The sequence below is a fragment of the Anser brachyrhynchus genome (genome assembly GCF_964034855.1).
Source record: "Anser brachyrhynchus genome assembly, chromosome: 10".
Taxonomy (NCBI): Eukaryota; Metazoa; Chordata; class Aves; order Anseriformes; family Anatidae; genus Anser; species Anser brachyrhynchus.
Window position 1 is genome coordinate 19,968,964 of NC_137705.1, and position 18,436 is coordinate 19,987,399.

Genomic DNA, 18,436 nt, shown 5'->3' on the forward strand with positions numbered 1-18,436 from the left:
GTGTAACCACTCATTAAAAACAAACAACTTTTTCTCTCTAAAGTAGCCATTTCTTAAATTTATACTATTCTAAAAATGCTTCACTCTCTCTTTAAATACTAAAACATATTCCTCTGTTCTGCTGCTGAACTAAGAGGCCACACTATTTTGTACATCCCAGGTTCCTGATTAAAATCCTATTTGTAAGAACTTTTCATACGCACACGGTGAATTTGTTTTATAATCCAGTCTAAATAAATAGGAAGTCAGGAATTATCACCATGTCCCCCTTCTTAGGATCTGTGACTTTTTTGCCTTCCCCTCCCCTAAAATGTGACCTATTTAATAATAACCCTGCCACGTTGATTACAATCTCACATTGACATCTTAATAATGATACCCTCAACAGATCACTTAGCCTTTTCTCAAGAGAAATAATACTGCCCTGATCAGGAAAAAAAAATGGAAGTGGGTCTACCCAAGGTTCTGATTAAAGCTAGGGGTTTCTTCTCTGTTTTTAGTTTTCTTTCATACTTTTTCCAGGCAGAAATAAGAACCATAAATGAGTTGTACTGCTTGATCTTGTTTTGCTCACAGGCCTATTCCCTGCCATCACATGTCTGACCTTTGAAGCAGGGAAGTAATTATCTTTTACAACATGCAGCCTCCTGCACAGCAGTAGGGCAGCCCTTTAAAGCAAACGAGAATGCACAACTGGTACTGTGTATTGAGGGCTCTTTCCCATGCCGTCTTCCTTGTCCGTTAATTTAAGAAGAGCTGAAGCTTCACACGAGTGATTTCATAAAAATGCAGCTCCAGTGACAAAGAAAACCAGCTTGCTTTCTTCTTATTATGACTACATATGTTTGGAAAGGAAAAATATTTCAAGAAATATTACTTGCGTGAAGTTCTGGTGCCGACAAAAGATGATTGCTCTGCTGTGGAGGAAGTGCACGCAGAGCATCGTGCAGCAGGAGTTCGCCATTCACAATGACCCTGCCCATGTCTGTTTGAAAGACTGTATGCTCAAAAAGGTACCTTGGCTTCAAAACAGAGCCAGTCACTGCAGGGTTAGAAGCTTCTTTTGTCTACCCTTGCACTAGAAAGGCCAACAGACAAAACTATCAGGGACACTGTTCCTAGCTTGCAACATTGGTAAGAGTAAGTCCCCCTATGGCTAGGGGATAGTTAGACACTTCTCCAGCACTACTTCCTTACACTTCCCCATATGGATGAGAAATTTAGTACCTTACGTGCACTGCAAAAACGGACAACGACATAACACCGACCCAGTCTCTAGTAGAATTAATAAGAACTTCTTAATAAAGGTCTCTGATTTGAGGCATCTGCCAGTATCCATACATGTCCAGTAGAATTACTGATAATTTCAGTACTCAGAGAAACTTACAGACAAATTTGGTTCATCTCCCCTGCAATTTACAACAGCGTACTACTAGGGAGAACAGCGATGCAGCAAGTATTCAATTCAGGAGAAGGCAGAGCAGTTGTCATCAACCTGTTATTTTTAAAACTTCAATTGCAATGTCACCCTCCTGCCTCAGCAGAAAACAGAGATTCATTATGCGACAAGTTAGAAAAAGAGAAAGGTTGTTTGCCAGTATTTTACAGAGAAACAGAGAATGAAGCATCTAAATGGTGAAAATAGAAATTAAATATTTAAAAATAATTAGTACTAATAACTTGACTTTGCATGAACAAAACTTTAAAACAGTCATAGAAAAACTTTGCTTCCTTGAACATCTAAATCATTTTTCTGAAAGCGTGACCAGTACTGTCTGAAGCAGGTTCTTTTAATCAGAAATTGTCACAGGCAGTTTCTGCCTGCATAGACCTCAATTTGTATTACTATTAAAAAACACACCGAATCAAGGAACAATTGGGAATATGAAAAGCTTAGAGAAAAATGGAAAGAGATCGAGTACAGGATTTTTGACATATCCCAATGGATATGTACAACTACTGGCAAAAAACAGATTAACTTTACTTTTTCTAACTAATATAAACCAGTATTAAGTACCAAAGATAGATGGATTGAGGCATTCTCTTCTCTTTTACATCTGTGTGGCTTTAGACTTCCTGCAAGAGCTGGGCGACACACTGCAAACAATTTTAAATTAAAATGCATCAACTGAGGTGAGATATGTGCAAGCACGTAAGATCTGTTCTCTTCATCAGCAGGGCAGTGAGCTCGGAGTCCCCCACAGCGCAGCAAGGTCCGCGTTCACCCGTGATGTGCGCTGAGCTCGAACAGCACCATGCTCACAGCTCGCTGCTCTCTCTGAATCGGAGCAATACCAATGCGCAGGCAGTGGCTGCCAAAAAGCTGCTTTTCAAAGTGATGTGCCTAGACGTAAAAGCTGAGCAACACAGAATGTAGCTATATCTTTGGACTAAAGTAGCAAACAATAGATCCAAATGACAAAATGTAAAGTAGAGGCTGTTGCTAACTAAGCTGAGGTCTGTTTTGCTGGCGGTTGTTTTACAGTTACTTCCCACTATTCAGGTGATGAGTTTGCCTCAAGAATTACCTAATAAGAAAAAGCTCTGTCTTCCTTCTTCCCTCTGTCTACTGCCCAACACAGTCACGTGGTTAGCCAGGACCAAACCAAACCACTCCTCTCTGGGCATTTCAGCTGCATGAACCTGGCAGGTCTTTTTGTCCCTGTGTCTCATTTTATACGTTCAGATCAGAAGTTGTTACTTCTGATCACAAAGGCTGTAATTAATTGACCAGTACACTAAAAACACCGTCATATTTTAAAACAACATAGTTTTCAGGACATTTGAATATTTACTACATTATTTGTGATCTGTTTTTCATTTTTATATCCATACCTTCCTTTTCCTTCAAGCCTTACCAAGTATTACCTGAGTAAAAGCAAATATCAGCACAACAAGGACAAAATTTTTAAGAAGAGTTTCAACATTTGAACTTTAAAATGAAACTGGAAAGAATGATGAAGACCTAAATTTCAGTAAAGACCAAACCCCAAGCTTTTCTATGAGCATAAATTTCCTAGTCCCACTGAGAATAACAGCCGAATGATCAGAGAAGCCACAAGTTTGCATCCATAGACACAAGCATTTACCTGTCAGAGGGACTATACTATGAAAGAAGCAGAGATAATAACCAGAAAAGCAGAAATTGACTGCTTACTGAGGCCCGCTACTTTATCTTCAAAACTGCATGCATGTAAAGAGGAAGCTCAGTAACATCAGAGGCAAGGGATCGCTGGGTATTCCCATTCACACCAGAAACCTCACAGTTTGCACAGTGAAGCATCCCAGCACATTTGCTGCACTAGAATACAAAGACAATGAGAACATATGCCTACAGAAATCTTCCAAATGCTGAAGCCAGTACGCTGTAGACTGTAGATTTTGTTTGGAACCAAACACAATTCAGCATGCTTCTAAATAATATAAACGCCAAACCCAAACTGCAGGCAGTATGTTAAAATAGAACCAAAAAACCCTCTGAGTAAATATTTGAGAAATGCTTTTACCAATAAATGCTCTCTGAAATCGCTAGTAATTTTCATCACTCATTCAGAATGGACTTTCAACAGTGCAATATAAAGACATGAAATTGAAAACAGGCCCTAACAACTGGATGGTACATTCATGAGAACCAATCCGCACTACATTCATTCTGTAAAAACATTGTTTTGGAAATAAAGAGAAGTGTGACAGTATAATATGTTTGTGCTGTTACATCCTAAAGCTTTACCCATAGTATTTTATATCCTTAAAGGAATTAACACAAATTCAAAGGTACACGTGAAATTCATCTGAATGGTGGAAGGTATGTACAAGTATGAACACAAGTAGGAAATTCACTGCCAACTTACATTCTAGCTGATAAAACTACCACTCAGCCTTGCCATGGCACCGCACATGCTCTGTTCTCAAGGAAACAGAAGGTTTTTAAAGCACAACTGCTCTACAGTCTGGGGCCAGAAATGGCAGTCAAAACTCCAGGCAGCCTGCATAACCTGAATTCAGACTGAACTTAATGAAGTATTTATACATTTATTTGTTGCAGTCGTGAAGCATTTGCCTGAGTAGTAGTTCATTAAATTCTTCAAATTTATCCCTTCTCTAACTTTCCTATTCTTTCCTGAATTGATGTCACTTATTTCCATCTTCAGGAAAAATGGGGATAAACCTGGTTCCCTTTAAAACGTATCTATTGAGGGAACAGTTCAGCAAGCTGATTTTCTTTTTTTTTTTTTTTTTTGTCCCCAGAAACATTAACAAGTTAATCTAGACACCTAGGGACTCAAACATGTAATTTATGAGATACATTTAAAAGCAAAACAAAAAGAGTGAAACTATTTACATGAAAACCTCATTTCATAAATATGATTCCCAGTAAAACTTCTACCCCATTCAAAATTACATATCCCATATAAGTAGGCCCGAATGCCCAGGAAGCAAGAAGTGCTATGCATCTGTTTTACACCAACTATATCTTTTTAAAATTTGGAGGTCAGAGAAGTCAAACTCCAACCATAACTCCTAATTATAGATCCCCCCTTGACATGTATCCAAATTCTCTACCTAGCTCAAAGAACGCAGACCAGAAGTCGCCGTGGAACTAAGTGAGTAACAGACAGAAGCTCCATAGCAGCTGCTAGAGCAGCTGGTATGGCCAGACATTTCCAACATGAAGCCTGAAAAACACATCCTAAAAAAACGTTTAGGTCAAACCAAGGCATTCCACATAGGAACAAATCTCCACAAAAGTTAATTTCTTGCTTATAAATTTTTCTTTATAAGTGCAACAAAGTCCTAATTTGAATGTGAAATTTTAAACCACAATTACAAACAACACACTAACTAAAACTATGACTCCCCGTATGCAAGTTAATCTGAACATAAGCATTCATTTGACAGAAGGGTGCACCCCACTGCTTCAAAGCTGGCTTACATTTCAGTACCTGTGGTGCCTTCTACTATAAACTAGGAGGTGTATTTAATTAAAGCTCTGACGTATGCATTGTATTAATTCAAAATATTCTCTACAAAAAGTTCTTAATGTAACTTCTTAAAATGCAAAACTAGCCATATGCAGTTCATACAAGCTATTTTTTTTTAATACCTCCCCCCTTCCTTCCAATATTCCCCAATGGGGTGAGAATATTTGAGCAGAAGTATGTTATTAGCACAGTTTGGAACAGATTACAATCTGGTCCTTACTTCCATTTCTGTTCTGTACTGCTCTAGTAAACAAAAGTCAATTATATTAAGAACTTACACAAATCCCCAAATTCAATAAATGCAATAACATTAACAAACCAATCTACCTTCAAATATACACTGTCAAAAGTTCAAAGCCATTACGACGGACAGCAGTATTCACAGGCATTGACAAAAGCTTTGATCCAGGAAAGAAATATTGACCGACTTGTTTTACTTAGAACACACTCTCAACAATTCAGCTGTTTCTGTTAGAAACAAATGAAAACTTTGAATATACATCAAAGTAATGTCCCAGGTAATTCATCTTACTGAAGTTATATATCATTGTATGAAAAATCCAGACAAAATTTGCATGTTCTCAGAAGCGAACACTAATAACCCAACCGCCCGATGCTGTCACGCTCTGTGGAACAGGCTGCCAGCAGCACCCAGCTTCAGTGAAAGCACAGTCTGAGGACCACTGACAGGGCGGCCAGATCCACAGACAAATACCACTACGTTCCCTGCAAATCTTCAGTTGCTTTCTGGTCCAAGTCCTGCATTTAAAGTTACAGAAAATTCCTAACATCTGCTCACTTGGACGCTACCGACACTCATTAGATAAGCCCATAAAAGGTGTTTATTTCTTATTTTTTTAGAAGACACTTTGACCCACAATCTTATATGCTACTAGCAGTAGCAGAGAGCAGGGGAAGAACGACGAGATATGATTTTCTCCTTTCTGAACAGAATGTAGGAATTAATGCACGCTTTCTTCTGTAGCAGAGACGCACACAAGCAAGATGAAAAGAGAGCCAAACAAAAATTTACCCTACTTCTTCATAACAGATTTAAGAACTAAGAATACACGTTTGAAAAGAGCTTACTTGAGATTATCTTCAGCTTCCAGGGAGGAGAAGGAAGGTTAAATACCTCGCATATCACCTTTGTCTAAGTCAAACGGTGGCAGCATGTTGGCTAGCACACATAAGTATCTACTACAGAAGGGTGAAAACCAAACCAACGCAAAGCAAGCCCCTCTCCCAGTACCCACTTAATGCCTTACGAAGCGGATCTGCTAAAGGCAAAGATGTATTTTTTCATTAATTAGCAGCTGGAAAGTAGCAAAGGAGCCTGACAGCATCAACGGAACTTGAATACAGGCTACAAAAGTTACCTTCTATCTCAGGGAAAGATAGAGAATGCCATTCTCTGCTAAGCCGTGTTAATCATCGCACAACACATTTATTTAGCAGTGACCATACTCCATACTTTAAACTAAAAAAAAAAAAAATGGACAAAGTAACATTAAAAAAAGACTACAGCAATATTTTGAGGCTTGTGGCAGGAAGAGTTCTTAAATTTATCACCACAATTTTTAAATTTTTTTAGAGGTTTGTCTTTATTGTCAGCTGCTCTTCTTTGAGTGTCAACATAAAACATTATACAATATCACATATGCTTCAAAGAGATCTAAATCTGCAAAGGTCAACCTACTACTACAGGCTTTGTCTTGTTTCTCCTATGCAAACTCCTACAAATAGGAGAAGCTTTATAAATCTGTGGAGTTTCTCAATGTAACTGCTCGAATTTGACCTCAGCTACTTACTATTTGTTCAGATATATCATTCAGCACCTTGAATCCTCTCATTCACCACACATGCTACATATGACATGCCTTTAAGAGAGTAAGATATTAGAGCACATTTACCATTTATAATATCATGACATGACCTTCATACAATGCTAATTTTAAAGGGAAAGATTTAGTTTCTGCAGCTGAGAAAAACCTGATTTGCATGCACAGCTGAAGCAGCATTTGATACAATGCAAAAATCCTTGGCGACATACACCAGCCATCCTCGTCTTTCACCTCTGTTGTGGCTTCAGCTGTTGTGTCAAGCCAGCCAGAGGAAGAGGTGATGCTGAATGACACCGCTGAGAAATCATCTCGCTAGCAATTCAGTTCCGTACGAAACTAAATACTAGTTTTCTCTGCCCACTCAGGCCTTGGTGGTTAATAGTCTACAAGATGGGAAAGAATATGTTTATCATATACATGTGAATTAAAGATCCTTAATGAAATCCTATTTACTGAGTAATGAAAACTTTCAGGCATTGAAGTTTCATACCTAGAACAAAACTATATTCTCATCTTAGATCAAATACACTTGATAAAGCCTATTATTTGACTTATTTTAAGGTTTTACCCCTTTGCTAGTTGAGATGATTAAAAATAAGGTACAGTACACACAACTCCCAGTGGCTGACTTCTCCCTGGAGTTACAGATAAACCTCATGAGGTTACGAAAGCAAAGTGCTTACAGAAGCCAATCCAAATCCAAAAGGAGGGCAGACTGTTAACAGTCAGACCAGACAAAGAACTCTTACCGATTTAACAACCTAATTGTATCGTCCAGTTTTAAACGCTGCACAAAGCCTGTACTTGGAGTGCCAACTACCTTGTGCCAAGTCTGAGCAAAAACAAACAAAAAAAGACAAAAAATGTACTAGCTTTCTCTAATGGAAAACAAAGTAATTTCAACATGCATAAATGCATACAGGCATGAGAAACTCTCAGCAGGTAGGAAACAAAATGGATAAAGGAGAACATAGAAGCCTTTTGCCCATTTCCAGCGAAGTTCAGAGTTTTGCTACAGACCAGTGAGAACAGGAACTGCCCTTGAGCTTTCTGCACACAGTGGAAGAAGCCTGAACTGCAACTCACTCGAACAGAATCACTGCTAACCAGGCTTTAATCACAGGCATCCTCACAGAAGTGAGATTCTTTTCCCTTGCAACACACCCTACATTTATATCAAAGCGTACAGAACTTAACATTTAGGGAAACAAAATGGTAAGAGCACTTCTGTTTGAAGGACGGAGTTTGATGGAAAAGAAAACTTTTTAGCTGTTACTTAGATTCAAGACAACGTGTCCAAACACAGAAGGTACTCGCCGACATGCCCTGAAAGATATGCTGAATCTTACCACGTTCAAATCTTTACTCTCAGGACAAATGAGACATCAGATACCTACAGCCTCTAAATCAGCTAAAGAGCTGACATGCTTCTTCTCATTCACAAACTTCCTTCCTTTTACATTTCCTCTCCATTATGCTGACTCCATACATTTGATAGTTCTTTCACTGTCAGTGAGGAATTAAATAAATGGAGGCTTTCAGCAGGGCTTCTGACCCATGTCACTGACCACAAAAAAAAAAAACACAACACTGTAGCAATTCCTGTCTTGGGATCCCATAGGTGCTATTTCAAAGCTTACTATAAGCCAAGAACATTTTCCCTACAAAGCCTATCCATTATCACATTTTAAAATCTGCTCTAACTAACTTTATTTGCTACTGACAAATAGAAGACCTCCTGCACATTTACAGAATGGGGGTAGTCGCCAGGTTGAACGAAGCGCAGCAGCTCCATTTGGGTGCAGCCCACGCGTGCCCAGCACAGCTCTGTGGCTCAGACTGCCGGCGCCCTGCGCGGACTCCTGCCGGTGCAACCGGCCGTGGCTGCCACGGGAGGCTGAGCAACCACAAAAGAACACGGGGTCTGAAACACAGAACTCAGATCATTCTTAGAATTTGCATGCTCTTTACCATGATGTGATCCACAGATCATTCCATAAGAGAAAATGGTCTTTTAGGACAAGGGTAAAAGCCTGGTTCCTGAAAACAAGGGTCACCACTTTGTGAACCAAAAATCACAGAATCACAGAAAGGTTTGGGTTGGAAGGGACCTAAAGCCCACCCAGCCCCACCCCCTGCCATGGGCAGGGCCCCCTCCCACCAGCCCAGGCTGCCCCCAGCCCCACCCAGCCTGGCCTTGGGCACTGCCAGGGATGGGGCAGCCACAGCTCCTCTGGGCTGCCCGGGCCAGGGCCCCGCCAGTCTCAGAGTGAAGAATTTCCTTCTTGTGTCTGACCTAAACCTACCTTCTTCTAGTTTAAAGCCATTACCCCTTAATCCTATCACTGCACCCCCTGACAGAGAGTCCCTCCCCAGCTTTCCTGTAGCCCCCCCCTTTAGGCACTGGAAGGCTGCTATAAGGTCTCCCTGGAGCCTTCTCTTTTCCAGGCTGAACAACCCCAGCTCCCTCAAGGCACTCTCCATACGAGGGGTGCTCCAGCCCTCTGAGCATCCTCGTTGCCTCCTCTGGGCTCACTGCAACAGGTCCACGTCCTTCTGGTGCTGGGGCCCCAGAGCTGAACGCAGGGCTCCAGGTGGGGTCTCACAAGATCAGAGCAGAGGGGGAGAATCGCCTCCCTCGACCTGGTCATGCTTCTTTTGGTGCATGAAGAATGGAATATCATACAACGGGCTCTTTGCAAACACAGATTTTGAAAGTGTCTACCACAGATGGTCAGAAATGATCTTGTGCAACATGCTGCACTGTGGTGGCCTAGGAAAATCTGAACTACTACTTTTCTTCTAGGTGAATCTACTCAAAACCATCTTGATCATGTTTTTAATAACAAAAGATTCCAAGACAACAAGTTGTTACCATTTGGGACAATTTCCAATAAATGCTGGACAATCCTCTCCTGTTTCACAAAGGATTAACAGTGTTACAAACAGGAAACTGCTAGGCTGTGACTCCTCATTCTCCCCAAAGCTGAGGCATTAGAATCAGCTCCTTCTTCAAAACAGCTTCCAGTCAATACTTCACAGCTCTGATTATCTCCGAAACAAGTTTCACAAAGCAAAAGAATATATAAACAGCAGTAATGAACTGTCTTTGAGAACCTAAGAACAGCTGAAAACATTACCTAAAATTTAACGCCCTGTGAAATGTCGTTAGCTTCAAAGCATGAGAATCACCCCAGACACCTCTAGAATGGAAATAAAGCAGCTGTTTAACCACACATTGCAATAAAGCAGAACCACGTAAGAAAGAAAAATAAAGATAATTTTTATTCCCAATTGAGAGCGCAGAGAGAATTTAGGTTAAGAGAAAAGCTATAATTAAGCTGAAACATGACCAGAGAGCCCGGGTCTTACACAGGCTGTTCTGTTAAAATACTGTCAGACCTCACGGAGCTGCAGCTGATCAGGAACACCGCCGTCCATCTCACTTGAATGATGACTTCCTCAGCACAACCTCCCCAAGCGATGAGGGGAAATGCTGTCTTGGGGAGTATCTCCAAAGGCAGGGGTGCTTCCAACTAAATCATCCGTTCCTTCCTAAAGATTTATCCTGAGTTCTGTGAGAGTACCAACACAGCCTGCCCCTGCCTCGACTCATGAAAACTGACAGGATTACAACTAGAAATCAGTATGGCTGTAGGCTACAGTGAAAAGAATACACCGAACTCAAGTTACATACAGACCAACACAGGGATGGCTACGCTACAGTGCCCACAGCCGCTGCTGTATTTAAACTCCTCATGTGATCTGAGGTTTAGTTTGGTCAGGTCTACCATGAAGGCTTGGAATGAAAATTAAATGAAAGTCAAACTTTCCCTTTTTAGGATTTTATGACTGGCTGTACATACACCCTGTAACAGAAAACGCATCGAGTTTGTGTCTTCCTTTCTTTTACACTCCAAAAAGATGACAGGGAGGTCACGCATATAGCAACAAACAGAAGGAAGTTAGTTTTCTTTCTCTCTGTTCTTACCAAAACATTGAAAATCATGACATGTCCACCCTTGTTAATCTGGCAGATCTTAAGGACAACTGAAATGTTTGGGACTAAACAATGCAATTCCCGTCCCGCCCCCCCCAAACAAGATTAATAATTTTGGGATTCCTTTTCTATTCACTACAAGTAGCCACTTGAGTAAAAGGAAACCAAATGTAACTGTTGCATTTTGTTTGTGTTTGTACAAGGCAATGGGGCCCTTGGTCTTTATACAGAAGTTAAACTCAGATGACACTGAGCTACTGAAAGAATCTGATTACCAGATATACTACATCAATTTCCTGTACTAAAGGCTACCAAAGCCAGCCATTCCAATTTTCTGCTTCTCCCACTGAGATAAAAGGGTATGATTTTTTTATCGTACCAAAGCCTGGCCTTTTTACTTTATTTTTATTAATAACAATTTACAGTATTATATTCTACAATTATTCATGATAATTTTAAGAAAATGTTTGTAGCCTTTTGTCTATTATAAGGAAGCAAAAGAAGATTTATTTAGCTAAATTTACAGTGCTCTTTAACGTAATACTAGGGCTTTGTGCTGCAGTGGATTAAAGCAGCATCTGTTCTTCTCTGGAAACCTGGAGTCAAATCACAGCAGCGCAGTAAACTTGCCAACTCTGTCTGTACCCTAATTACAATTGTCCTTACCCCAAATAAAATTTAAAGGAAATCCTGCAAGATGCAAGAAAGCTTATAGTTATATAACTAAAATGATTTTGGTTAATAAGTGGTGCTAAAAGCCCGCAGTTGGTAATTATTTTATGGGGGAAAAAAGTGTGAATTAAACAAACGTGTATTTACATAAGTTTTGGCATAAAATGGTAATATCCAGGATGCTGAAAAACTGAACTTTAAAATCCAGGGCCTGATTCTGCTCCTATAACTACACTGTCCCGTTAGATAGCAGAAAAAGAGAGGCAGAATTGGGAATATGAATTCAGCTTGTGGCCCGTGCTCGACTTAAACATAAATGAAATCTAACCAAAGCACTTAACAACGACACCAGCACACACTTTCACCCCAAACCCAAGATTCATCTGTCCAGAATTTCAGCTGTTCTGTTGAGCAGGCAATAGCTGGGTTAAGGGCCCATCTATTTCATGTAAGAAGTAGCGTAATCAGGGCTCCATCCTGAATATAGCTTCTGAGATCTCCTGCAGTTCTGTTATTAAATAAACATAAAAAGCAATAACTGATTGACAGCTACTGTGATTAAAATATGCCTGGCTCTGAAATTAATAACAATATTCCCATTGACTCTTTTGGAAAACCAATTACACAAATGCTGAAATAGGAAGAAAATCACCCTCTTACAGCACCCTTCATAAGTGATGGTAAATCCTTGCAACAAAGAGGCACAAGAGGCACAACAACCCAGCCAACCTATGTCCATGCGCCATAATCACAGAATCGTCTAGGTTGGAAGAGACCTCCAAGATCACCTAGTCCAACCTCTGACCTAACACTAATAAGCCCTCCACTAAACCATATCACTAAGCTCAACATCTAAACATCTTTTAAAGACCTCCAGGGATGGTGACTCAACCACTTCCCTGGGCAGCCCATTCCAATGCCTAACAACCCGTTCAGTAAAGAAGTTCTTCCTAACATCCAACCTAAACCTCCCCTGGCGCAACTTTCGCCCATTCCCCCTCGTCCTGTCACCAGGCACGTGGGAGAACAGACCAACCACCACCTCGCTACAGCCTCCTTTAAGGTACCTGTAGAGAGCGACAAGGTCATCCCTGAGCCTCCTCTTCTCCAGGCTGAACGATTCCAGCTCCCTCAGCCGCTCCTCGTAAGACTTGTTCTCCAGACCCCTCACCAGCTTCGTTGCGCTTCTCTGGACTCTCTCGAGCACCTCCATGTCCTTCTTGTAGCGAGGGGCCCAAAACTGAACACAGTACTCGAGGTGCGGCCTCACCAGAGCCAAGTACAGGGGGACAATCACTTCCCTAGACCTGCTGGCCGCACTGCTTCTTATACAAGCCAGGATGCTGGCTCATATTCAGCCGACTATCAACCAGTACTCCCAGGTCCTTCTCTGCCAGGCAGCTTTCCAACCACTCATCTCCCAGCCTGTAGCGCTGCTTGGGGTTGTTACGCCCCTGGTGCAGGACCCGGCACTTGGCCTCGTTGAACTTCATACAGTTGACCTCAGCCCATCGGTCCAGCCTACCCAGATCCTCCTGCAGAGCCTTCCTGCCCTCGAGCAGATCGACACACGCACCTACCTTGGTGTCGTCTGCAAACTTACTGAGGGTGCACTCAATCCCCTCATCCAGATCATCGATAAAGATATTAAAGAGAACTGGCCCCAGTACTGAGCCCTGGGGGACTCCACTAGTGACTGGCTTCCAACTGGATTTTTTCCTCCTTCAGTTGTGGTCCTTCACAGTTTTTCTGAATACAAGGAGAACGGTCAGGGTAGAAAGAACCACAGGTTAGCTTGAACCACTCCTTTGCTCCTGTCAGAAACAGGTAGAAACCAGGAGCTGTGTGGGCTTACAGCAAAGGCATTTGTCTGGGTCTTGAGACTAGGAAGATGTAGTGGATAATTTCCAGGACAGCTTTACGACATTAATATTTCCAAAACAAAGCTGCGCTGATATCAGGCTAAATCCAGTTTTACTCATTGGAAGTCACACAGATGAGGCTCTGAAGGTAAGACTACAGTGTCTTGAATTTCAGGTGGAACACCGCACAGCATGTAAGGGAATGTGCTTCACTAGCAAAGCAGCACCCCCCCACTTCTAGCACCCTGTGTCCCAGTGGTCTGCTCGAGCTGCCTGACTCCTGAGCATGAGTGGTGTTCAACGTCAAGAAGCACAAGTGAAGTAAGTGAGGAAATGTTAAATACCTACAGGTATACAGGTAGCACGCCTCCACAACTGGAGCCAATGCTGGTTTTGGTCCAGGATGGCACCTTGCATCCACCAACAGGGGACGGGCTACTATTAGGCAGCCTCTGTACCTCAGCTACTTCTTACTGGTGTTCAAGGCACACGCAGTTTGTAAGCATAAATAGAGTAACTAAGCAAGTGTGCTAAGCCGCTACACAATTATGAGATCTTCCTCTTCAGAAAGTTTGGTCCCTGAATTGCCATCTTTCTGTCTGGGAGAAAGAATGATCAATATAAAGAAAAACTACGTTTCGAGGCTGTTGTTCCTCCCAAAGTCCTAGCAGCCAACCCAAACATCCTCAAGCGTGTGAAACAATCCCAGCCCAGAGGTGATGGAAGATTATTCTCGTGAAGACTAAATACCTGGGGGAATACCTTTTGTAGCCACACAAACAGAAACGTAATTCTCTTCAGAGAATTTGCATGTTGCAAGTATGAAATGGTCACAGGGTGAGAAAAAAAACGCGCAAGGTCATGGGGCCACCTGGCCCAAGATGTCTCTTCCCAGCGCCCACGAGGTGCAATCCAGCTGCCAGCGCCTGCCTTGTCCAGCAGAGCAGGGCCCAGCTGCAGCTCTGCCTCAGTGCCCTGCAACTCCCCACGCAGATTTGCAAGGAGAGCAACAAACCGGTTACTGGTCCACTTGGCATTTGCACTTTTCAGGTGAAAAACGGAACTCCTTGTGCATCCTTACCTGAAAAGTACAAATTATTCAAAGGATTGGAATTGCAAATTGTTTATTAACAGAGCTTCCAGAAAGCTGCTAAAGGGGCAAAGAGACAGCTATGAGCTGTTGACACAACTGAGTGCTGTAACTTTCACTGGTTAACTCCAACTCTGGTATTACAATTAGTATCTTTGATTGTTTCAGATTAGTAGAAATAGGAAAAAAAAGGATGATAGCTGAATTTACACATGTAGCCGTGACACTGACTGGGCTGCCTGTTCAACTGATAGAAAAAAACAGCTGACTACCACACACCAGTACCCTCAATGGCTGCAATTTCAGCAGCTAGAACAGGAGATCACAACAACAAAACGAATCTGGTACAAAAGCAGAAGTAAAATGAGAAATAGGTCATTTTATCTGGCAGGACTAAAGTTCCCCAAAAGCACTGTATAGATACCCTTCATATAAACGTAGAATTCAATGTATCTCTTGCAAGGATAGACATGGTTAAATGCAGCCATCCAAACTCAGTACTCAGCGATTCCTCTGTTAACAGATCAGGCAGAATAATCAAGTTTAACTGAAAGGAAGTGCAGAGCAATGCGCAAATGGAGAAGAAAAGACTGAAGCATCATTGAATGGCAAAACGTAACTGTGTGAATACAGGCAGTGTGTAACTACAGTAACATTTATGAATTACGGTATGTAGCAAGCCATGCAAATGTAACCTCCTTTATGCAAATAGTACCGACTCAACACAGGAAACTTACCAACTCGACTTTGTTATGTTCCTTAGGGATAAAATGAGCTCAAACATATGACTGTAAACTGTACCATAAAGCATTTTTCTTATCAAAAACCATTTTCCTTTCTTTTACAGGAAAGACACTTCTGCAGTCACATGCGGTTATACCGAACGTAGACACTTCCTCCTTTTATAGTTTTCCACATAGGCACTCACGCAGTTTTCGAGTGCCCATCTTTATTTAAATTGCATACGTCTCTAACAGGCAGTCACCTCAGAATATCATGCCTTTTTTTTTTTTTGAATAAACTTTCCTGGTTTCCGCAGGGATAAATTTATTTATTTTGCGAGCGCACTTGCCAGGGTAACTATTCCAGTCTCCCACAACCTGCGCACGAAAAGAATTCGTGTGTTTGGTTTTCAGGCGGCTCGCAGCAGCGTCCTGCAGCCCTGTGCTTTGGACGCGTTAATTAAACAGTTAATGGCACAACAACACGGGGTACGTGCACACGGACATGAGAGACCAGCCGCCTGCTCTTCTTGCGCCAGTTCTTCGGGACGCCGGCTTTGGCGGCCTTTGGACCCGTTCCCCCCCGCCGAGCCGCGGCAGCCCCGGCACCGGGCACCAAGCCCCTGAGGCGGCCCCGGCGGGGCCCGGCCCGGCGGCGGGCGGGAGCAGCCCTTTGTGTGACAGGACGCCCCCCACACCCCCCGGCCCCACGCCCGGCGGCTCACCAGCTGTCAAGCTCCAGCTCCAGCAGCGACTGGGTCCTCTCGGAGCTGCAGTGCAGGCACCACATGGCCGGGCCGGAGTGCCGGGCGGGGAGCCGGGCACCGCCACCATAGCCGCCCCGCCGCCCGCCCCGCCCCGCCCCCGCCCGCTCCCCTCAGCGGCCGCGCGCGGCGTGGGGGGGATGCGCGTGCACGGCGGCCCGCGCGCACGCGCTCACGGGGCGGTTTCCCGGGGAACGCGGGGCGCCAACGGGCGCGCGCTTCCCGCCTCAGTCACTCGCCTCACGGTGGCAAACGTCCCGCCGCGTGTCCCCTTGCCTGGGCAAGGAAACGGGGCGGTGCTGTCGACATCACAAGCATTCAGACACCGTCTCCACTTCGTAACAGTCCGAATCCTGCTTCCTTTCAATAAAACTTTCTGTTCTGCGTCGCGCTGCGATGGGATGGGTTGAGGTTCTCAATTACAAGGCAAAAAGCGAATCCATCCTGTGAAGCACGTACCAAAGGTAACAGTACACCAAGTGCTGTGGAGGCCGGGTGACAGGAGAACAACCATTCTGTGAGGAGAGGTTGATTTATTACAAGAAAAAATAGATCTATCAGAACCAGGTTTTTCGATAAAAATGAATAATTCAAAAAAGATTTTCAGGTCTTATTATCCTTGGCCATTTCACTGAATCCTGACCCAGAAAGCTTCTCGATTTTGCTGTATCATGTCCTCAGCATTTCTAAGTGGGAATGGAAGGAAACTTCCACTACCTCCAAAAACTCGTAGCTCAGTGGTAAAGCAAGTTCTGGCAGGCACTAACTCCTCGCTACAATCACGCACACACACATACACAATATATATATGTATTTCATAATCACTGTATTTGACAGATCCCTTCTATTTTTTTCTGAAGCAGATTCACCCTGCAGTAATTAAAGTATTGCAAGAAATAAAGTCTAAGCAGAGTTAATTAAACTCAGTAATTCATAAATGAAAACCATCTTATCTCCGACAATACTGTAAAATGCATTTTAATTTATACACACCTCTTCTGTAGAAACCACAGTTCTGCAAAAATGAGGACACAAATTACATAAATTTCTCTCACATAATAATATTTTACATGTTTTTATCAAAAATGCTTATGCTTTATGATGTTTTCCAAGCCTTCCTCCCTCAAGGCCTGGAAAAGAGAGGGTTTGCAGTGTACCTGGAAGGTTAACTCAGGCTCTGGGCGCTAAGGAGTCAGCCAGTTCCAGGGCTCTTTGCTCCTAGGGAACATCACCTACCAGCTGCCTGCTCCCATTCAAAACGCTGAGCTCCTCTGCTGATCTCCACCACAAATAATTTTGAAGAGTACTTGCTCTTCAAAACTTACAAAGACTACTCCCAAAGCATTTTTAGTTTTTCAGGTCAAAAGAAACAGCTGAAAATGCACCATAAAGCCAGTAGATAAATACTGCTACCCACAGGTACAAAGAAACGAGTGTTTCAAAAAATAGTAAGGCCCATGTGATTAATATCCTGTAATAACACAAGAAAGAAAGACAAGTTTTAAGTTTTGGGTTTCCTGTGAAAACATTTCATAGAACCGTCAAAACAACTTGCTTTCCAAATTAAGTTTCCCATCATCAAAATAAGCATCATGTCTATGTAAGCTGGGCAAGCTAACCACAGCCACTCCTTGTCTTCTTTAGATGCCAGAGTACTGGAGAACCGGAAGCTCATTAGGAAAACAAGAACCATTCTTGCAGGGTTGGTGCTCTTTGGTTTTGGAGTTTTGGTTTTTTTTTTTTGGGGGGGGGGAGGGGGGGAGGAGGGAGGGCACGGGGGCAGGGGATGTCAGTGAGTTTACTTCTAAAAGCTTCATTCATAATCGTTTGCACAGTATTTACTGAAGTTTTTGGAGGGAGAGAGCAATTTGCACTATACTTTTTAGGAATGAAAATATTCCAGCACAAATACTGCCTGATCTCTGTAGTTTGGGAAAACTCAGTTTAGTCAGAAACTAAAAATGTAGCTCAACAAATCAGGCACAAGAAAGAGCAGATTAAAAGGCTAAGCTGTACCTTGTACTGTGTATACAACATAACCCCTTATTTACAACACATACTATGAGAACTGATCACATCTGTCTGGATGATAAAAGAATCAAAACAACTGTACCTAAACGTAGTTAAACCTTTGGATTGAATGTGCATTTTGCATAGTTTCCTAAAGAGAGCATTAGGCATGGATTCCAATAAACCTGGCTTTAACCAGCTTTCAGTGAAACTCAAATATTTTAAGGAAGGGCACACCTATACTAACTGTTTTGATAGTAATGTTCCTGCAAGTCTATAACCAGAGACTATTTACACTGCAGCGCAGGCTTTCAACATCTAATACTTATCCAGGCGGTCTCTTAGTCTCTTCACTAGAGAAGTCTTTGACGTTCTGGGGTAGACAGACACTGCAACAATTCCGCTTTTTTCTCATCCTGACTCAACGCCCTCCTGCATCAAGCTTCGTCTCTACTTGTAAACAGAGACAAATCCAAAACAGACATAAGCA

At 42.5% G+C, this 18,436-nt stretch overlaps 1 protein-coding gene across 22 annotated transcripts in view; it reads right to left on the reverse strand.

The window, feature by feature from the left end:
• Positions 1–18,436, reverse strand: part of IQSEC1 (IQ motif and Sec7 domain ArfGEF 1) — a 344,442-nt gene that overhangs the window by 54,598 nt on the left and 271,408 nt on the right. For 3 of the 22 annotated variants that reach the window (XM_080607015.1, XM_080607006.1, XM_080607005.1), the window contains exon 1: positions 15,898–16,056. The exons of the other annotated variants lie outside the window; for them this stretch is intronic. In XM_080607015.1, the coding sequence (XP_080463141.1) occupies positions 15,898–15,962 (65 nt within the window). In that variant the 5' untranslated portion in view covers positions 15,963–16,056. Of the gene's footprint in view, positions 1–15,897; positions 16,057–18,436 lie in introns of those variants that run through there. 22 annotated transcript variants of the gene reach the window in all.